A 23,328-nucleotide genomic window follows, 5' to 3' on the forward strand; every position below is an offset into this window, starting at 1 on the left:
AGGACAGTAAATACAGATGTTCTATCTGCTAATAAAGATTTGTTTATGCTTACTTTTATTTACAACTAGTGTAGCGTAATTGTTTATGCTTTCAAAAATTGCTTCTGATAAGATGAAAAGATGATGGCCTCGGCCATAACATAAGGTAGTAAAGAAGAAAGATTGCCAATTGATCAATCAGATTAAGTTTCACTTTCAGATTAGATTTTGAAAGTTTTTCATCAAATCTTTATTTCGAGAGGCTCCAACGCAAAAACAACTTCCAGCGTTTTTTTCAACAACAATTCATGAAATTCAGACTAAGAAAAGTTTTGGTTTCTTTAAATTTGGGTTCTAAAGACTTTTTCATTCCGTTGTGCTTCGATTTCTTATCACTTCTATATACAGATTTTCAATACAGGTTTTTGAGCTCCCGATACAGATTTACAGATTTTTCTTCTGAACAATGCAGATTTAAATGTGGCAACCCTGCTCTCAACAAAACTTGAATCAGTTTGGATTGTATCGCCACTGCGAGCAGATGTGTTTTGTGTCGTCTACACGCTTTCGACAAGAGCGATTACGTCACAGCTGCCAGTCATTAGCATTGGGAAAAAACAACGGTGGAGAGCATTGCACAATATCAGCCGTTCTAATGGCTCTAAAAGTTTTCTAAAGAACTATTAGGATTTGTTGTTTGCAAATCGTAGGGAAATATCCTCAGTTTACTGCAAATCATGAACAGTTTGCTTAGATTTGTGCACTTTTCGCTGTGTGAAATTCACAGTAATCGAGATCAAGTGAAGCTTTCATTATTTTTGCGAAAAATGTGAAAAAGGGGAATGCGTGCATAAATCATACAATTGATATTCGGAAGTGTTAAGGAACATGTCAGTTGTTTTCGTATTCACGACATCCAGTTATGTCTCTGGCATTACCCACCCGCATTTTTTTGCTTTGTTCTTCAAGTCATAACAAAAACGACGTACATGACCTTTCCTACGACAGAAGTTGCAAAACAAACTTTGAGTCCTGGATGAAAAACGATTCCTGCGATCAAAAGAAACTGAACGGCTTCGACTTCTCCTTCTGCTTGGTTCTCGACTCCTTCCTCGTGAGCGATCTCGAGAAACCACACGACTGTCACGCTTCCCAAGTCTGTTCAAAACGCTAACACGAGTCGAATCACCAGAGATCAACTTAGCTCTTGCTCCTGCTAACTCTCTGTTCACAATGAGCTTCTCCGCTTTGGCCAGAGTTAAATCCTCCTCATCAAACAAACGCTGCTGCAAATCCTTGTTGCTGATACCACAAACCAGTTTATCACGATTCGCCATGTCCTTAAACTCTCCGAAATCACACATTTCTGCCTGGAGCTTGACAGCAAGAATAAAATCCTCCGCACTTTCATTCGGACCTTGGACACGTTGATAAAACTTGTACCGCTGGATCAAATCGCTTTCAGTCATATCGTATCGCTTCTTCAGAGCATCCGTAATCTCTTTGAAAGACACGGTCTTTAAATCCTTTCCGGGAAAAAGAAGCTTCAGCTCACTATAAACTTCTCTACTACAAGTAGCCAAAAACGACACTTTTTGTTCCTCCGGACTTGTCACTTTATGATGCGCAAACACCCAATCTAACTGCTCCAAAAACTGCGCGAACGGGATCGTGCCGGAAATAAACGGTTCTATTTGATTCACCAACGGCATACTTGACATAGTGAGAAAATAAACGAAATAAAAAAAAAACACGATTTGATTTGAATTGTTTTTATTTTTTTTAAAATAAACGGTAAACTTTTTCTCTCAGTGTAAACTGGAAGATCGAATCAAAACAAACTGAATTCGACTTCGAAATAAACAAACAAGTTCTATTCGCTAAACTGGTACGCGATAAACAATGAACTTTTCAATTCCATTTTGTGCAAGAAACTAACGGTAAACAGCGATAAACATAAAATTCATATGCAACAAAACCAAGCGATAAACAACAGTCGCCGATGAAACAAATTTTTCTTGCGAAACAAATAGATGTTGCAAGCAAAACTCGGGTGCTACAACTCTATGTTGATGGTAGTATGCAACATAAAACCCAAATCCAAAATGGTTTTTCTGATGCTTAACTCACTTTCTAACAAAATGAAGCGCAATTCCTTTTGTGTGCTAAACAATCAGAATGCCTTCAAATCCACTTTATAAACATGCACTAGAAACACTTTGTGAATAAAACATGCAAAACACTTACGTGATCGTTGACCAAACCTACGGCAAACAAACCAAAACAAAGTAGATGCATAGAAAAACACGTATTCCTTCCTTCTGGAGTTGGATGTTTGAAATCCAAACAGAAACTGTCAGTAAAACTAGCGGGTTATCCTTCCGCTAAAACACCTCACAAAACCAAGCCACCAACAACGGGATAAACTAAAACTTCTTCCACCGTTGAAACACTAGGCGGGTTAAACAGTTTTTCTACCGCTTTTGCTTGCGGGACTTTCACTCTACCAACAAGATGCCGAAAAAAAAACACTAGCAGTAACCGTAAACGGTCTCTGGTAAACTTAACACCAGGAATAAACACTGCTAAAACACCTTTTAACGCGAAAAAAAAACTATTTTTCCTCGTCGCCACTGTTATGACCGATACTGCCGGTAGGGAGGTGATATTTTATACTTAGTAATAACACGAGGTGTACGATCTAACAGTCAACTGTAAACTATCTATTGTCTTAAAAACTCTGAACGCTGAGCCAGCAGCTGTTCATTCAGGGCTGTAGTGCCGGGTGGTCACCACAGTTTTATCGCCACAGAATAGTTTTATAAAAAAATGACGATGAATCACAAAAAATAACTTTCTTAAATCATGGAGACTTTCGCAAAAACCGTATTTATTTCAAGGCGATTAGTTATAATTCTTACTTTTATCCTTACATTCACGATAAAAATAAAAGCGCATAAAGTTTTTACGTTCGGAAAAGGTCTCAAACTCGTATTTAAAATATAATATATTCTTACTGATTGCACTCAAAGTAGACATGACACACATAGTCAAGATAAATATCATCAAAACGACAGTTTATTCATAGCGGAATTCATTCCATCCAAAGAAATTTAATGTTGATCGTACAGCTGGTTTCAAAATTTTCTTGAATTTGGAGTTTTAAAGCAGGTTTATGCTGATTCTTCATTTGGATTTATAAACCTTATGAAGAATGGTCCACTTTGCAGGAACATGCTCTTATAGAGGTTTTCAGTAGGTTTTCGTGGAGTTTAAAGTTTTATTGCAAGATTTATTATGTAGCATTGAAGACAGCTACAAGTATTTAATAATATTAAAAATGTTACTTGGGATGATAACACCTCGCTTTCGAATATTCAAAAGCTGCATTATCCACGAGCCTCTTTGAAAGGTGATGCTGCTCGATTTGTATGTTCACTTCCAATTGCTTCAACCAGTTACGCTGTGGCATGGAAAATGATTTCCGATCGTTACGAGAATAAGAATTTGTTAATAAAACAACATATTTCTGCATTGTTTTCGATCGCGTCCATTCGTAAGGAATCAGCTAGCGGATTGACGGACTTAGCTGACGAGTTTGAAAAACATGTTAAAATTTTTGATTCTCTGGAAACCAAAGCCCAGCATTGGGAATCGGTGCTTGTGGAACTTCTTTTTAGTAGAATGGATTGCAATGCACAGAAATTGTGGGAAAATCAGCGAGATAAAACAAAACGTCCTTACTATGAAGACTTGATATTGTTCGTACACGAGCATTCTCGTACATTGCAGTCACTCCAGCTCTCCCAAACTGCCGTTTCTTTGGTGGAGAACAAATCTCCAAGGTCTCTCGCTGTGGCAAATCATGCTGCATCAGAATCAACACAAAAGTGTGCCGCCTGTAAACAAACACACTACCTATTCCAGTGTGAATTTTTCCGAGCTCAAACACCTCAACAGCGATTTGAGTTAGTCAAAGTAATTTGTGCATAAACTGTTTGAAGTTTACACACCAATCCGAAAACTGCAACAGTGGCTCTTGCAAGTATTGTCAAAGGAAGCATCACACGCTGCTTCACCTTCTCCCATCGCCGGCATTGTTCGTAACAGATGCCCAACAATACATGCAACCTGTAGTCCCGATGCTCCAGAAGCAGTCGCAGTTTGTCAATCAAATGTCGCTTGCTCCTTCCGTTATACAGTCAAGTGACACCGTCGTCACTTCGGTCGGTAATTCGCGTTCATTGGCGTCGCCGCCGGTATTAGCGCCCTTCCTTGCTTCGTCCGGTAACGTCGCACCTTCCTGCACAACCCGTCAAACAGTTATACCAGTTCCAGTTAACGATTACACAGTGTTCCTTTTCACCGCTCTTGTGAAAGTTCGAGACAATCTCGGACAAGATCAATTCGCACGTGTATTACTAGACAGTGGGTTTCAGTCAAACTTCGTTTCCGAATCGCTATGTCAACTTGCGTTACATCGCAGCAAAGTCAACGTCCCAGTAAGCGGTATTGGCCAAGCCATCATGAACGTGCGTTACAAAGTGTCAGTGCAGCTCTCCTCGAGATTTGAATCTCAGCAGCATTGCGTGGAATGTTTAGTACTACCTAAGGTAACCGTCAGCCTACCAACGAAGTCAGTAAACATCAGTGCGTGGAAAATCCCAAACCATCTTCCTTTAGCAGAACCTCAATTCATGGTATTGAGCCATGGTATTGATCTGATTGTCGGCGCTGAGCTGTTTTCCATGATACTGCAAGCAGAGCAAATTAAATTCAATGAACATTTTCTAGTTCTACAGAAGACCAGTCTTGGATAAGGTAAAGTTCCTACTAAAGCATCTACACCAGTTACATGCCTTGTGTTTACTATGGATGATCTTGACGCCAAGGTTAAACGATTTTGGGAAGTAGAGAATGATCATCATAAAACTTACTCAGCCGAGGAACAACTATGCGAAACTCATTTCGCTACCACGCATATTCGCAATGCTGAAGGAAGGTACATGGTTCGTCTACCCGTTCGCCAAGAAATACTCTCTCTCATCGGCGACACGTGGGCTACGGCAGCTCAAAGGCTTACGGCGGTTAAAAAACGTTTACGAGCGGACGTCGACCTTCGAAATAGTTACGTACAGTTCATGGAAGAGTATCGAAAGCTTGGTCATATGGAGGTGCAGACACGCGTCGCGGTGCCCCAGTTTTTCCTACCTCATCATGCAATCTCTCGTCCCGATTCGTCTACTACAAAAACCAGAATCGTTTTCGACGGATCTTGCAAGAGCAGCAATCATTTTTCTCTAAACAACGTTCTACTTACCGGGCCTACTGTGCAGCTTACTCTGTTGGCTACTGTGCTCAACTTTCGCGTGCATCGCAATGTAATGACAGCGGACATAGAAAAGATGTACCGACAAATTCTAGTTCATCCTGAAGATAGACTGCAACAAATTCTATGGCGTCAGAACGAGTCCGAGGTGATCAAACCATACCATCTGAACACGGCTACGTATGGTACTTCGTGTGCTCCGTTTCTTGCAACAAGAACCCTGAATCAGCTTGCCAACGATGGGGACGATTTTCCGCTAGCAGCCCCCGTAGTAAAACGAGATTTTTATGTGGATGATTTACTCACCGGGTCGGACAACTTGGAGATCCTTATAAAAACAGGACAACAGTTAATCGAATTACTGAACAAAGGTGGATCTTCTCTTCGGAAATGGAGTTCCAACCATCCTGCTCTTCTGGAACATATCCCGGAAAGGTTTCGTGAAACACTTAGTGCTGTAGAGCTTGATCAATCTCCTGCGATCAAAACTCTCAGACTATTATGGTTTCCTGAGGAAGATCTTTTCGGCTTCAAGATGCCACAGTTTTCATGAATCGAAAGGGTTACGAAACGAATCGCGCTCTCTGAGATGTCACAGCTCTTTGATCCTCTGGGTCTAATTGGACCAGCTGTAGCCAGTGCTAAGATGTCCAACAATTATGGCTTGAAAATCTAAATTGGGACGATGAGCTTCCGGATAAATTGCAGTCATGGTGGCTGTCCTTTCGAGCTTCAATTGACACTATCGGACATCTTCGTGTACCCAGATGGGTTCTTAGTTCAACAGCAGCAAAATGGGATCTTCATTGTTTTACTGATGTTTCAGAGCGCGAATATGGTTGCTGCATTTATGCTGTATCGCCTAACATTGAATCTATCACAAGCAACTTACTTATCGCCAAATCGCGAGTAGCTCCAGCAGGTGGCCTTAGTATTCCCCACCTTGAACTTTGTGCTGCTGTGCTTGGTAGTCAAGTGGCTGATAGTGTACTAGAACCAATTGGATTTAGTGGATCAATGACGTATTGGACCGATTCAACCATAGTACTTCACAGGATCAGGTCATCACCTTCAAAAAGGAAGGTTTTAGTATCCAATCGTATCGCAGAAATTCAACGGCTGACCAGAGACTAAGTGGCGACATGTGTCTACAACGGACAACCCAGCAGATCGAATATCGCGAGGAGTGGACCCCCAGCAACTACTGCAGGACAGTATGTGGTGAAATGGGCAATCGTTTTTGTTACTATCATCGGAAAATGGCCAGAACCAATTATTGTTACGTCGCCGTCTCTGACTGAACAGCAAATGCTGGAACGCAAAACTACTGTTGCCTTTCATTCGCATGTACTTGATACTTCAATGATTCACGCCTATTCTGAGCTTGCCCCTCTTCTCAGAGTCACAGAGTATTGCCTGCGATTTATAGCAAACTGTAAAGCAAAATCTTGGCATTACATTCCTTTTGTGGAATTTGACCTTTCTGTTTGAACAGACTTCGCAGTCGATTCTTAGTGTACAGAATCATTGCATGGCTAGTACTATGGTCCTACTGACACTAAGAATCCTTCCAGGTCGGGGCTCGAACATACAACTGGCTTGTATGAACAGCGTCCTATGCATTGAACCACCAACCCGGGACGTAGCAAACGGTAGATCCGCTAAATCAGAACGCAGTCAAGGGTCAATCACGGTTCACGAGTATGATAAAGCATTAAAAACTTTAGTGTGCATCACTCAAGCCACTGAATTCAAGGCGGAATTGCAGTATCTTCAAAGCGAAGGTGGAGGTTCACTTAAAAGATTTTCATAAAAATCATCGACCGAAATTTATACTTACTTTACACATCACGCATACTTACCTACTGCTGTACAAGTTGACAATAGAATATAATACCCACACTATGAACTGTCAAACGGGAAACAAAAGGAATTAAAAAAGAGAGCAGTCTTTAACCATTCGTCAGCTAGAACGGCCTTTCTTTCTCGCTATCCGAAGTCAAGTGAGAGCAAAGTGTAAAAGGTTTCCGTGTTCAACAAAGTGAACTTACCGGTAGCCAAAATTCGCCTCACAATTACACGAACAATCTTTATTGCACTAAAAAAATTTGTGCAAAACGACGTATAGAAAATAGAACACATAATAAATGTGTTATGTGCAACGTCCACTTGTGCTAAACAAGTACACGAAATCATTGAGTAGAATACGATAACTAACTAATTATTTTACTATTTTGATAATTAAAGCAACAAATTAAATTACGATAAGTTTTTTCATCCAGCTTCACGTTATCTGGCATCCATCACTTAGAATTTACACGTCGGCATCCATCCATTAAAATTTACACGTCGTCAATCTACCCCCGGCAACGATAGGTCGAAACGGAGATCAATAACTTACTCCCAAGACGAATCACACCAAATCACCAATTCACTTTTATTTAAGCAAAATAATTGGTTTTATTTCATATAAATACGTAAAAACTTTAACGCGAATCCACAAGCCAAACTTAGATATCAACGTTCAACCACGTTCTGAGGAATAAACGTTCCGGAGAATATTTGAGCTTGAGCCACCACCCCTGGTGGCTACTCCGTTACTGATCGAGATTAGCTGAAATTGTACAGGGAGTTTTTGAATGATCCGATCTGGGACTGGTAAATCATCGTTCATTGTACATCTTCTGGTTATCCCAGAATTCATTGATCAGTACCGGCGCCGGACAGGTCCGAACGTAGATCGTCTAAGAAATGGGAAGAGATGTTAGTACAACACTTGTTGTTACTAGAGGCCGTATATACTACTGCGCACTGCACAAGTGTCACGGAAGAAGAATATTTGTTAGTAAACATTTCAGTATTGGTAGTATTCGCGCACGACTCAGTATGTTCCGGTTTCAAGATGCTCGGATGCACCACTAAACTCACTGACTTCCCGAGTTTCAACATTATCCTATATTGAAGTCCCGGCAAGTCTTGATTCACAGCTCTTGTTCGAGGAAACTGAAGAAAAATTTGCAATACTATCGCGTATAGAATAAAAACTTCTATTTTTTATAAATGAAATTACAAAATAAACGAGTGAATGGGATTTATACAAAACAGTTGATTCATTGCATTCTAAGCAGTTGTTCCAAAATCATTTTAAATCACCAAACAAAAGTCAACAGACCTTACGCGGGCCCTGATCCTTTATTATTTCCACTTTATTATTTTAATTATTTAATAAAATTATTGATAAGTTATATTGGTTGATCTGGGCAGCCGGCTGCAGAGAAAAATATTAATTTATTGTTTAAAATATTAATATCAAGTGTATTTTTACTATGTATTCAATATACCGATATATGTTATCTGTTATTAACCTTGTAATATCAGCGGATTTGCGCATTAGTTGATGTTTATCATTCAATTTACAATCTAGAAAAACAATCAATAACATGGAAGAAGAAAACATTCCAAATAAAACTTTTCTCAGAAGCTAGACGGAAATAGATAGGTTGAATGAAAAGATAATTTAGTAAAATAGAGTAATCAGAAGTGAGTTATTTCAATCAGTTAGATATTGAAAACATCTAATAACTGAAAGGAAAAAAGTACGGGTGTGTAATGTCAGAGACATAACTGGATGTCGTGAATACGAATAAAACTGACACGATTTCTTTAAACATTCGAATTCGAATTGATCGTTTATTGATTGTGTGAATTGCGAAACTTTCCCCCTTTTCACTACTAAAATTTTCAACGATTTTTGACGTCGATTATCTCATTTCGGATTTGCATATTTCATTGAAAGGAACTATCAAGATGCTGTACAGGATTCATTTCTGCCTTTTAGAAGGACCAAATTGTGGAATTCGCACAGCGAAAAGAGCACGAAGCAAATCAAATTATTTTGGATTTTCACTAAACTGATGATTTCTATCTTCGATTTGCAAAGAAGTAATCTTAATAGTTCTTTCGATAACATTTAGAGCCATTAGAACGGCTAATTTTATATAATGCTATCCACTTTTCGTTTCTTGTTTTGTTTTCTGATGCAATCGTTCTTCCTTGAATTGAAACTAGCTTTGCGTACAAACCGACACATCCGCTCGCAGTTCCAAATGATGCAAAACTGGTTTAATGCGTTTTCTCGCCTTGACGACCGGAAGGTAAATGAGAACTACGACCTGAGCGTTTGAGGTTTTTAACCACGCAGAAGGTGCGCTCTCCGATGCCGCTGTTTGAATGCGTCTTCTCGCCCCAACGTCTGCTTTCATCCGACGCACAAGAAGAAATGATCGATTTTCGACCACGGTTCCCCTTTTATAACGTTCAGTTGAAGATATATGCCTGACTACCTCAAAATCCTCGTCCTTGCGTGAAAATCCCAAGCAAGAGTAAAGAGTTTTCCGCGTTGTTTTAATTTTCAGTAAACTTAATTTTTGAGTTGTTTGTGGTTATCTCACACTGTTCAAAATATTATCCTAAATTCCTGATCATATTTTTGATGAAATAGTGAAAGAATTATGTTGCTGCTTTTAATACAAGTCGAGATATTCACGAATAAGTTCTGCTCATTCTTCCATATGGTTAATTTTGAAAAGGCGTAGTAAGTCGTATTCACGACAAAAGAAACTCCTGCAATTGCCGCTTTTTACGACATAGAAGCAGGAACCCAGTGGATCTATTCTTGGTTCATTTTTTTCCGTCGGATTCCACACGGCATCTAGGCTGGTACTGTCCGGAGAGAGCTAATAGGTACTTATCAATCTTCTAGTGGACCCCAGCCCCTTTCCGGAAAATATTTAAGAACAAAAACTACCGTGTCGAATCGAAGCTGATTCAAGGTAGTTAACGATAATTTGACCACATGGTAAAACTAATCACCGGCTCTTTGTAGTTCTAAGTAAAGACACGTAAATAAACAAACGTAGCGGACACGCATGAGCTCGAGGATTCGGGCTAGTAGGCTATGCCTTCGGCTGACATGATGTCATTGAGTGGAGAACAGAGAGGTTTCTGAGTGAATGGCTCTGCTAGGTGAGCCAGTTCCTGATCCATGCAGTTTGATTGGCGTGTGAAGCAGTGATGAATCGGGTAGATCAAGCGCTTGTGTCTACCACACCGTGAGTGAAAAGTTTGTTCTAAGATTGAAGAAGACGATCATCATGATTCTGTATTTCAGTCGAATCAGATTGTTTCGATCGAATACGAAATTTTGCATTCTGTAGCTCGATCGAGATCGAGTTTTCCCTACAAAAGCATCACTCGATTTAATTACAGAATGCAGATTTTTACATTCATTCGAAAAAATCCGATTCGATCGAAATACAGAATAGGGATGGATAACGTAGGAAAGTGACAGCCAGGGGCTCTTATTAAGGGTATCACTACACTATTAAAAAACCAAGTGAAGTGATTGTTACCCTTATTATCGATTTCACTTCACGGTGAAATTCAATTGAAATGAATGTAGGTCTTTATCACGAATGTCGCTCCAGCGAATTACTTAGATGAGCGTGTTATTATAAACATCATCACCAAAATTTTGTTGGAAAAAATTTTTTTTTTCACTACAGTGATTACTACACTTAGCGTGATACTGGTAATCAGAGCTGCAAATTGTCAGTCATGTCAAATTGCCTTGACAGACTGAGTAATATCGACGACACGACCAGGCCGACGACACGACCAGACACTCCGAAGAAAAATCTGAATAAAAAGTGTTCGTGAGCGATTTACCGCCAGTTACCATAAATATAGCGACCAGCCCGGTGGCAAAGATAGGGCGCTTCAGCAAGTGCTAGCGTAGCCAACATCTGGGGCATTTGGTGGGCAATCAGAGCGCTCAGAGTACGGTAAACAAACATTCGAGCATTTCAATTCGAGTAAAATCTTAATTTCCTTATCGTAGTGATGATATTCTGATCGATAATTTGCGGGGAAGTGCTTTAAAGGGCACTGAAAAAACAAATAGTTTGTAATATCCAGTTTTTGGTTAGCCATTTTTCTTCATTGTTTTGGTTTTTGCAGAATGATGCTGGCCACAGTTTCATGACGTCATAGCAGGGGGCTGATAGCGACCCCTTGAAAATAACAAATACTATCTATTCGTGCAACACTGTTTGAGTTGCTATGAATTATAGTTACCAAGAGCCCCAGAAAAAATAAACAAACAGTTTAAAATAGTTGTGGAATAATTCCACCTAATTGAAATTGTGTGCCCTTTTCTCTTATTTACCAAATTCCGGAGAGAAAAAACTAATGTGCATCATCAATGCAAACTATGAGAAAGGTGATGAGTGCTTAAATTTTATTTTTGTGTTTTCTAAGATATGAAAAAATGGAAGTTATTTGTATGTAAACATATCATTATTATGTTTCAAAATAGTATTTTTTCATTCATTCATCAAACAGATTTCTATTATTTGCAGTTAACATTCTTCTGCTGCTTTCGAGAATGATGTTGAACATAGAAAAACAAATACAGCAGTATAACATATTTGAAATATTCAACATATATTTGATGTACATACAGAAGCAATTGAAAAATGACATATCCACAAATTTGAGAATAAATTGAAATGAAAAGCGATTTCGGTTTCACTGAGACGCTAGTATTATTACAACATTTGGAGATATTCTTGAATTATTTACAAAATATATTTTTTACAGTAGACTCTAACAATTTTTGCTTTGATTTTATTTTTTTCATTCTGGTATTATCAAATACAAATAATAATACCCCTAAGTCCCATACATTCGGAGCGCTAATGTTTGGTTCACAGAATGATCAATTTAGCCTAGCATGTTTTACTTTTTCGTCATGACAGCTTAGAAAAGTTGAAAAAGAAAATCTCTGGCAACACTACGACATCGAAGCATGCTACCCTCTCAGCATGCCGTTCAACTTTGTTGATTTTTGAGCGCTTGTTGAACGATATATTGCACGAAATATTCGTTCAATTTGCTGGAACGGTTTGTTGTTGTTTTTTCTCTTGCAAAAATAGTGTGAAAATTAAGTGTTACCTTTCCATAGAAAGAAAATTTGTTGTTATTCTACGTGAAGTAGAAGTATTGTGCAGGTATGTATTGTGAGTTTGAACAAATAAGTGGAAAAAACTTCAGAAATTCTGTAGTAAAACTAGTCCAACGGGGCTCCAATTCCTCATGTTAAAAATGGCTCAACAATGGACCTCTGTCTGCCGGGTTTGTTGAACGAAAAAAATGGCATTCGGTTCAACGGTCTGTTTCAAAATCGGCAAACGAAGGTCCCGTGTTGGCCTCCCGTTGAACGATTGATTGGACTTTCATTGGACCAGTGATCCAACGTATTGGACCAATGAAGGACCACCGTTGAACGTTTTTTTCTAAGTGGGTAGTAATTATCATGAAAACAATGCGTCGCTATCAAATAGCGGATGAAAACATTTATGAATGAAATGACTTATATTTCAAAACGAAAACTTCGATGATTTGAGGTATTTTATTTATTCCATTACCAAGTTTCGTATTGTTTTTTTTTTTTATGGAAGAACCATATTCATAACTGACGCCAGTGTGATATTCTTCTGGACCACAAGTGATCGACAAATATCCAACAAGTTGTAGCATATCTGGAATTGTGTATTTATTGACGTTTTAATATGTTAAATAATAAACGATTGAATCAGAGATCAGAGTGCGCTCGCATTCCTCGGTAATATCAATGTCGAAACACTTGCTCTGTTGAACTGCCGTTGTTGTAGTCATATGCGAGGGAACGGCTACCTTTTTTAGTAGCTTCCTCGAACGTCCTCAAATATTGTGCATCATTCTTTCGAATCACACATAGATCAATGTTAGAACCGGATCCTAAATCGTTGAAAACTCCGGCAGTAATTGCCTCACGAACCAACTTTTTGCTCTCCTCTTCATCCATATCTGGTTTCCAGCGAGACTCGAACACGAACATAGCTGCAAGTCTGCCCGATCTCATTGTAGCATAAGGCAGCTTATCTGTCGATCCGTGAGGATAAATACAATAAATATACGATCCCGTATGATATACACCCCCTAAAACCAAAGCAGCGCTAATATGACCTTGATAGCGAAACAAAAACTGTTTCAACATCGTATTAGCAATTACTATCGGGACTGTTCATCCAGTATTTAACCGGTGTAATTCTAAATTTGACGATATCATATGAGTGGTTATTTCCGTGTCAACAGCTGTTCCGGCACCACAGTAGTTCATGTTTTTAGTCAAGTAGTGAATATTTTCGCAGTTTTTATCCTCCACGATTGGTCTCTCAGTAGCACGAGTTTTAATAGCTTTCGGCGGAACAAATCGTTGGTGCATTGTTGAGCATTTCTATAAAACATCAAGGTTAGAAATTCAAGTCTTGCGTTTCCTCTGACGACACTAACCTGCGACAGTTTTCAAAACTGAATCCGGGTGCTTCCAGATGTCGATAGTCATATCGGTTCTTAGTCAAACAATGGTAATCACAAAAAGCAGCTTCAATTACATTCAAATTCTTTCGGATTTTCCACGATCTCGAAAAATTAAACATCTTTGTTTATGAGCATAATAAACAGTCACTATGGTGAATCATTTTCCAGTCATCAGAGTTGCCAGTTTTATATAAAATTCAATAAGGTACACCGTCACTCTGACAGTGTATCATGACAGTGTACCGCACGATGCAAAATGTGTCCTTGAAAATTTGTCGGAGTACTCCGTATTATAATTTGTATTTGGTATTATCATAGTAAGACATACGATGTTTTCAAAATTATTTTATATTTATTTCTGTTTGTACGTTCTTTTCCTAAGAGTAAACTTCTTCCAAGAAAACATTGTTTATCGATAGTCACATGAACCAATTGTTCTCCAAATCCGTCGGAATATACCATCCCCAAACACAGTAGTGCCCTATAGGCGTACCCATCTTTCAGTACCACAATACAATTTTCTAGTTACGAATGTGATTTGATTACGGTTAGCTACGAATGTGAATTGATTAGCCTTCCTCTCCGTGACTGCGATGAAATTGTTTCAGTTCTATGAAAAGAAAGATACAACTTCAATCAATTTTTAGCAAAAATGACTCAAAACTCTCAAATTTAATACCTGCCAGCTGTACTCAGTGTTTCCGTTTTAGATGAGAATCTCTTGTTTTTGTTTACATTCCTCAAGTTTAGTAACCAAGGCTACTGGTAACTGTTTTTCAAAATCAATAATTTACCAACTTGTGTTGCCAATTTCAATATTTTTCAGACGATTTCGTTTTGACATTATCAGTTACTGAGGGGTAGTTAAATTTGCGATACAGTTTTGATAGTCGAGTGGCAGGTCGTGTCGTCGACCAGGCACTCCGAAGAAAAATCAGCATTAAAACTGTTCGCTAACGATTCACCGCCAGTTACCACAAATCTAGCGACCCCTTGTAAATGATAAAAATAATCTTCTCGAGCAACACTGTTTAAGTTGCTATGGACTAGTTACCAAGGAACCCCAAAACAAATAAACATGTTTTGAAAGCGGTGGAATAGTTCTATTAGTGTTAAACTTTGTCCAAATTAAGCAGAAATGCATTTAAATGAACTCGATTTTCGGAATTTAATCGAAACTATGGATGAAACCAACGAACGAGGACAATGATCTGCTTCCAGCGATTCATCCGTACACTTCAACTGCTAACTTTTCTGGGCAGTAGGATTCGGTGTAATATGCCGTTGTCAAAATTCTTTTGTGTCGCTTGATTGCGCTGCAGTGGAAACAGTATTTCACCTTGTTGGTCACTATTCGAGGATTACTAGTGAAATTCCACAAAGAAATCATTTTACCGTACGTTATGCAGGTACCGCAGAGCACTAGCCTCGCTCAGCTCATTGTCGATCATTTCCATGTCTTCCTTCTCACACAACGGTTTGAAGTCAAAACCTGAATTTTGAACTTGGCTTTATAAAAGACTCATACTCCTCAATTTTTACATTCCGCTCGAGTTAGGTAAATCCATAAAAATATTCCGTAATATAATAACCGATCTGAAATTTATTTTGTTTACATTCATCTTGCCTTCAATATGCAGTAACCAAGGTTATGTTGACTGTTATTCAAAATCAATAGATATATCAACTTGTGCTGCCAGTTTAAAAAAATTCACTAGCTTTTCCGATTTGACATTTCCAGTTACTGAGGGGTAGTTAAATTTACGATACAGTTTTGATAGACGAGTGGCAGGTCGTGTCGTCGGTAAAATCCTCGTCAGCTGTAATCGGTACGGTCAAAGCGACGACACGACCAGGCACTCCGAAGAAAAATCAGCATTAAAACCGACGACACGACCAGACACTCCGAAGAAAAATCTGAATAAAAAGTGTTCGTGAGCGATTTACCGCCAGTTACCATAAATATAGCGACCCCTTGAAAATAACAAATACTATCTATTCGTGCAACACTGTTTGAGTTGCTATGAATTATAGTTACCAAGAGCCCCAGAAAAAATAAACAAACAGTTTAAAATAGTTGTGGAATAATTCCACCTAATTGAAATTGTGTGCCCTTTTCTCTTATTTACCGACTTCCGGAGAGAAAAAACTAATGTGCATCATCAATGCAAACTATGAGAAAGGTGATGAGTGCTTAAATTTTATTTTTGTGTTTTCTAAGATATGAAAAAATGGAAGTTATTTGTATGTAAACATATCATTATTATGTTTCAAAATAGTATTTTTTCATTCATTCATCAATCAGATTTCTATTATTTGCAGTTAACATTCTTCTGCTGCTTTTGAGAATGATGTTGAACATAGAAAAACAAATACAGCAGTATAACATATTTGAAATATTCAATATATATTTGATGTACATACAGAAGCAATTGAAAAATGACATATCCACAAATTTGAGAATAAATTGAAATGAAAAGCGATTTCGGTTTCACTAAGACGCTAGTATTATTACAACATTTGGAGATATTCTTGAATTATTTACAAAATATATTTTTTACCTGTAGACTCTAACAATTTTTGCTTTGATTTTATTTTTTTCATTCTGGTATTATCATAGTAAGACATACGATGTTTTCAAAATTATTTTATATTTATTTCTGTTTGTACGTTCTTTTCCTAAGAGTAAACTTCTTCCAAGAAAACATTGTTTATCGATAGTCACATGAACCAATTGTTCTCCAAATCCGTCGGAATATACCATCCCCAAACACAGTAGCGCCCTATAGGCGTACCCATCTTTCAGTACCACAATACAATTTTCTAGTTACGAATGTGATTTGATTACGGTTAGCTACGAATGTGAATTGATTAGCCTTCCTCTCCGTGACTGCGATGAAATTGTTTCAGTTCTATGAAAAGAAAGATACAACTTCAATCAATTTTTAGCAAAAATGACTCAAAACTCTCAAATTTAATACCTGCCAGCTGTACTCAGTGTTTCCGTTTTAGATGAGAATCTCTTGTTTTTGTTTACATTCCTCAAGTTTAGTAACCAAGGCTACTGGTAACTGTTTTTCAAAATCAATAATTTACCAACTTGTGTTGCCAATTTCAATATTTTTCAGACGATTTCGTTTTGACATTATCAGTTACTGAGGGGTAGTTAAATTTGCGATACAGTTTTGATAGTCGAGTGGCAGGTCGTGTCGTCGTTAAAACTGTTCGCTAACGATTCACCGCCAGTTACCACAAATCTAGCGACCCCTTGTAAATGATAAAAATAATCTTCTCGAGCAACACTGCTTAGGTTGCTATGGACTAGTTACCAAGGAACCCCAAAACAAATAAACATGTTTTGAAAGCGGTGGAATATTTCGATTAGTGTTAAACTTTGTCCAAATTAAGCAGAAATGCATTTAAATGAACTCGATTTTCGGAGTTTAATCGAAACTATGGATGAAACCAACGAACGAGGACAATGATCTGCTTCCAGCGATTCATCCGTACACTTCAACTGCTAGCTTTGCTGGGCAGTAGGATTCGGTGTAATATACCGGTGTCAAAATTGTTTTGTGTCGGTTGAGGTTCGAGGATTACTAGTGGAATTCCACAAAGAAATCATTTCACCGTACGTTATGCAGGCACCGCAGAGCACTAGCCTCGCTCAGCTCGTTGTCTGTCTTTTCCATGTCTTCCTTCTCACACAACGGTTTCAAGTCAAGACCTGAATTTTGAACTTGGCTTTATAAAAGACATAAATCATATTCCTCCATTTTTACATTCCGCTCGAGTCAGGTAAATCCATTAAAATGTTCCGTAATATAATAACCGATCTGAAATTTATTTTGTTTTCATTCATCTTGCCTTCGATATGCAGTAACCAAGGTTATGGTGACTGTTATTCAAAATCAATAAATATATCAACTTGTGCTGCCAGTTTAAAAAAATTCACTAGCGTTTCCGATTTGACATTTCCAGTTACTGAGGGGTAGTTAAATTTACGAGACAGTTTTGATAGACGAGTGGCAGGTCGTGTCGTCGGTCAAAGTGTCTGTCAAATGAGATACTCGATAGTTCTATGACCACGTAGAAGTATACTCAGTCAACGGCAAACGACTTTTTTTTGTTTTCTCTCTCATTCTCCTATTCCCCGTTGAAGTAAAAATCTTCCATGAGTACTGACATAAACATAAATTGATAAAGTTCATTGTTCTTTCAAGCAGTGATAGGAGAAATGAAGATAATTGCCCTGAATAACGGCGTATTAGTGTGGCAGAATGTTACAAAATATTCATACAACTTTCATTTACACAATAATCGATATAATCTCGTAGATAGAAGCCCAATCTACGAATATGTTTGAATTTCATGTTTAAAACTTGAGTAATGAGCATTATTTTTCGTAACTTTCAAAAGGGCATATCGCACGATATGCCCTAATCACATGTTAGTACCGAATTAAAGTTATTTATTTTCCTTCGCGTGAGGCGGAAAATCTACGCCAGCGGCGCGCATGGTGTAAAGTGTTTATATTCATTACGTTACTTTGCTTGTGCGCTGTAAGCAATTCAAGTGTTTAAGATAGGAGGACCGTTCTTGGTACCGAGCATAATTTCGGTCATATCGGTTCAACTCATAAAATGTTTAAAGTTTATTATATGTAAAGTGTCGATGCATCAAATCATAAGACTGAATGTGCTACGATGTATGGCTGGTTTCCATACAAAGTATTCTCAAGATGACGTTTACAATGTAACTACATTGGGCCGTATGAATAAAAAGTAGCATGCTTGAATTTCGGTAGTAAATGCTACATGTGGATCACGTTCCTGTCAAAAGCAGAGACTTTACTACACAACAACGTTCGAACATGTAGTATTTACTACAATTTTTCGGTAGGTAGCTCTAGAGGTTGCTACTCGTGTGTTTGCTGATAAAGTGAAATAGAAAATTAAAACCAAACCAAACGTGTTTTACTCTGTGGACTATGTTTTTGAAAAGATACTACAAACAAGAAACTTTACTACATTTTATTCATACGGCCCATTGTTTCGAAATAAAATGTAATATTGAAATTGTTCTGAGGGTTTAACGTGAAAAACTCGGTGGTTTTGTAATTCCGCCACATTAGTTATTACAGATCGGCTCTCAGACACTCAATATATGATGATTGGTAGAGCCTGGTTGGAAGCAGTCCAGTGACATTAGCTTTCCAATCTTCGTCGTGCAAAGTTGCTAGTTGATAGTGACATTTAGCAGCTCTGCTGGTAATAAGTAAAATCAAGTGAAGTGATATGTGAGTGAAGTGAAAGAGGAAGTGCTTTAGGATAGCGAAAGAAGTGCTTTAGGTTTAGCGAAAGAAAATGAGGAGACGGAAAAGTAGATAGGAGTACATGCTGGAAAAATATGAGCAATGTGAAACTATACACAATATGATTTTATTTGGGCTAGTTGGAAAAAAGTTCAATTTTACATTTTATAGAAACAATATGAACTGTTAATTGGATCAATAACGTTTATTCTGTTGAATCCGTTATATGTGAACAATATGTATTACTGCATTTAGAAAGCACTAGCGGCAGCTTGGCGTTTCTTCTTTCCAAGCCTGGTTAATTTAGTGTTTAAAACTGGCCTGCTCCACTTCTTCTGAAATTCGGATGTAAGGTATCCGTAATTCTGAAGAACGACATCCTGGTGCTTGGTTTCTTCAGTTACAGTGGTACGAGCTTTCCATGTAAGTTTCTGAAAATAAAATTAATAGATAAAAACCTGTTTTAATCTACATAGTGGTGTAATGATGCCTTTCTCTTATCTCTCACATATTCTCATATATAAATGTGTGGTATTCATGAAAATAATTTGATTCTTATAAAACAAAAAGGTTTGTCCATAAACTAGTATAACCTACAGAGTTAAACACTACTTAGGTCGGTTAGGCCATCTCTGAAGAAACGAAAAGAGATACTTCCGAAACCGGTATAATCGAAGTTGGTTCGAGGAAAGTGATTGGGATCCATTTTTGAGTATATGGCAACAATCTTCAGTCGTTCATCCAAAACCCAAGAACAAAAAATCCAAATTTATGTTTGCCAATGACTACCGATTGCAATAGTTTTGAGGCAAATTTAGAAATTATTTTACTTTTTATTTCCGGAATCAGAAAACGAGAACCAGTATAGTCGGAATCGGGTTGTTTGGTTGTCTATTGATAATATTTTCGAGACAAGTTGAGAAATTTTTTACGTGTTTTGTTTCGCCGCTCCAATAGACCTTTCATTTGAATCTAAGTTTCTTGAGATCGGTCACGCTATCTCTGAGAAAAGTGAGGAAGTAATTTGAAATAAGAATTTTTTTACTAATCATCCTGTAACTCCGGAACCGGAAGTCGCCTCAAAATTAAATTCAGGAACTTTGTATAGGACAATTGTACCTTTCACTTGATTCTAAATTTGTGAGAATCGGTTCAGCCGTCTCTGAGAAAACTAAGTGCACTTATTTTCATTTTTTTGGGAACCGGAGATCGGATCCGAATTAAATTCAGGAACTTTGTGTGGGGTTACAAGACCTTTCATTTAAATCTAAGTTCGTGAAAATCGATTCAGCCATCTCCGAGAAAGTGAGTGCAAAAAAATGTTACATATATACATTCACACATAGACACACATACAGACATTTTGCGTACTCGACGAACTGAGTTGAATGGTATATGACGCTCAGCCCTCCGGGCCTTCTCGGTTTTCACATGATTGCATAACCTTTCTATATGAGAAAGGCAGTTGTATGCATTGCTTCTTTTGTTTATTTATTATTATTTAATATGAAAAAAATAATAAGATTTGCAAACGATATATATAAACCAACATTTGAAATAGACGAAATTATAATCTCATCCTATCGAAAAAAAAAGTTTTAATCCAACTAGTAGAGTAACGAAGCCTATCTCATAATCGTTTATATACAAAATTGATACAAATTCGATACTAGGAATATGACCACTACTTCCACTATCTTCGGTACTGGACTCCGGAGAGGGTGTAAAGAAATTATTGTGGACATTAACTAACAGAACTTATGTATTGGAAATTTTAAATTCGATTAATTTACGTATTTCGCATTTATTTATTTATTTACTTACAATCAACAGACACAATTTGGTCCTAATGATAATTCCTAATAATATTCAGAAAACTCGTACATATTCTGCTTCGTGACACATTAAAATCAACCCAAATGAAACACGGTTGAACGATCTCTGTAGCGGACTGTAAAGATGAACTCGAAATTACCAACGCGGAACCACCGATGCTACCAACGGACAACGGAAAATAATGAAAAAACCCGTAGTATCACAAAACACGTTTTATTCGAATTGCGTCTCAGTTCTAACTATTGCGTAGTTACATTTTTCTCTCAACTGTCAAATCCACGGTGAATAATAAATGGTAGAAAGATTTACATGATGTAATATATGCAAACATCCTCCCCGCCTTGAGGCAACACGCTACAATCGACTGGTAACAACCATATCTTCTGGAGGAGGCAAAGATACTCAGTCTGATTACACCGCAAAGTAACTGTCCGAACGACTACTGTTGAAAACGGATGTACGCCATCTCCCATTGGGTAAGAGGTGTATTTTAATTTTTCACAAGAACGAGTTGATTTTCCTTACGTTCTCTTCTGTTACACGCAATTTCGTCCTAGGCTGTAAGCTAGTAAAATATTCGTCTTGCCATCGCCTCCAAATTTCTGCTGTTTGTTTTTGCATAAGCTCCCATTAATCTAAACGATTTGTAGGAACCTTCCAGACATCGGGTTCGGGAATAAGATTCATCGGATGACCAACAATAAAATACCCGGGAGTTAGTGTTTCATAACTGTCAGGATTACTAGAAAGCGGACAAAGAGGCCTGGAATTTAGACAGGCTTCTATTTGCGCCAAAATCGTTGCTAATTGTTCGTAAGTCATTTCTGATGTTCCAAGAACGACCACCAGATGTTTCTTGGCACTCTTGACCGCAGCCTCCCAAATACCTCTACGGTGCGTTGATGATGGAGGGTTTAATATCCATTTAATGCTGAAATTTGATAAAAAATGACTAATCTTTGACGATCCAGACGAAAGTGAAGCAGACATCTCCTGGAGCCAACGGTCACCACCAAAAAAATTTGTGCCATTGTCCGACCAAATGTCATTTGGATAGCCACGTCGTGAAATAAATCGCCTTAGTGCTGCAATAAACACACTTGTAGACAAATCACTAGCTGCCTCCAGATGAATGGTTTTTGTTAATAAGCACATGAATACTACCAAATAACCCTTTGTCGTTTTGACACCACGAAGCATGTATTTTCAGCGGCCAGCGTAGTCTACGCCAACATGAGTGAAAGCACGAGTTGCAGTCGCACGAGGGACTGGTAAACTTGATTGATTCGCTGTTTTCCCCTTCAATCTTACACAGCGAGCACAACGCTTAACAATTCGTCGAACAGCTGTGTTGTGTCCGACTATCCAATATTGTTGATTCACCGTAGATGGTAGTAAGTTTGATCCTGCATGCATGTTGCGGAGATGAAGATCTCGCAATAGCAATTACTGTTGGTGCCTGTTGCAAACGACCGCCTATTCGCGTCGTTCCCGTTTCATCCAGAAAGGGATGCAAACCAGTCAGTGGTTTGAATGACACTTCCTGACCGTTTCGAATCAATCGTAGTTCCCGTTCAAATGATACGTGTTGAGCTGCTTGAGCCAGTTGTACCTTGGCTTGATAAAGTTCACTTGGTGTCAACAATGGCTCTAAGACCACTCCTTGAAGCGCCTGAATGTAACGATTCACGCACGCCAACATGCGGACATTAAACGTGTAATTTGAGCGTCGGTTGATCAACCACCACTCGATGTCAAAGTTGTCTCGAGCGATGCCGACTGTTGCGTGCATTGTCTTGATCTAACGAGCTTCCATTAATTGTTCGTCGACGATCGTCTCTCTTACTGTTAGTTTCCAATATTCAGGTTCCATGCTCAACCATCCAGGTCCTTGAAACCAAAGGTTATGTCAGACAAATTCTTCTGGAGTAAGACAAATTCTTCTGTACAGTCCGCTGGTTTATCATGAGTAGCCACATGATTCCACCGTTCGCGTGGTAGAATGTTCAAAATCAATGAAGTGCAATTTGCTACGTACGTTTTTCATTTTCGCGGATGAGCGGATAACAACCATTGAAGTACAATGAAACTGTCCGTCCACGCCCACATTTCAACTTCTAGATGTGACAATGGTATTAATATTCATTCCATCAGTTCAGCTAATAGCACCGCAGCATTCAACTCAAGTCGTGCAAGAGACACCTGTTTGATTGGTGCCCTTGTTTTTGCTGCCAAAAGATTGACAACAATATATCCTTCAGCATCCCTTGCACGTGTGTATACTAGAGATGGTCGGGTATAGAAATTCTTATACCCGAACCCGACCCGTACCCGGGTGATCAGCAAAAAAATTTACCCGTACCCGATTAAAAATTTAAAAAATTACCCGTACCCGAACAAAAATAAAAAAAAAATTACCCGTACCCGACCCGTACCCGATAAAAAAATT

General features: G+C 38.3%; 2 protein-coding genes and 1 pseudogene across 2 annotated transcripts in view; 1 reads left to right on the forward strand and 2 right to left on the reverse strand.

Annotated features, from left to right (window-relative positions):
- Positions 1 to 4,850: 4,850 nt before the first annotated feature.
- Positions 4,851 to 5,861, forward strand: LOC131434016 (uncharacterized). Its single transcript, XM_058600636.1, has one exon. It carries the CDS (start codon positions 4,851 to 4,853, stop codon positions 5,859 to 5,861), a length of 1,011 nt encoding a protein of 336 aa, XP_058456619.1.
- Positions 5,862 to 12,908: 7,047 nt separating this feature from the next.
- LOC131438447 (proteasome subunit beta type-7-like) lies at positions 12,909 to 14,969 on the reverse strand (annotated as a pseudogene).
- A 4,260-nt stretch (positions 14,970 to 19,229) lies between these two features.
- Positions 19,230 to 23,328, reverse strand: part of LOC131439429 (large ribosomal subunit protein uL13) — a 69,983-nt gene continuing 65,884 nt past the window's right edge. Inside the window, exon 4 of the mRNA XM_058610419.1 lies at positions 19,230 to 19,474. Coding sequence (XP_058466402.1) covers positions 19,295 to 19,474 — 180 coding nt within the window. The 3' untranslated portion in view covers positions 19,230 to 19,294. The remainder of the gene's footprint in view (positions 19,475 to 23,328) is intronic.

The sequence above is a fragment of the Malaya genurostris genome, chromosome 3, assembly GCF_030247185.1.
Source record: "Malaya genurostris strain Urasoe2022 chromosome 3, Malgen_1.1, whole genome shotgun sequence".
In the NCBI taxonomy this organism is placed as follows: Eukaryota; Metazoa; Arthropoda; class Insecta; order Diptera; family Culicidae; genus Malaya; species Malaya genurostris.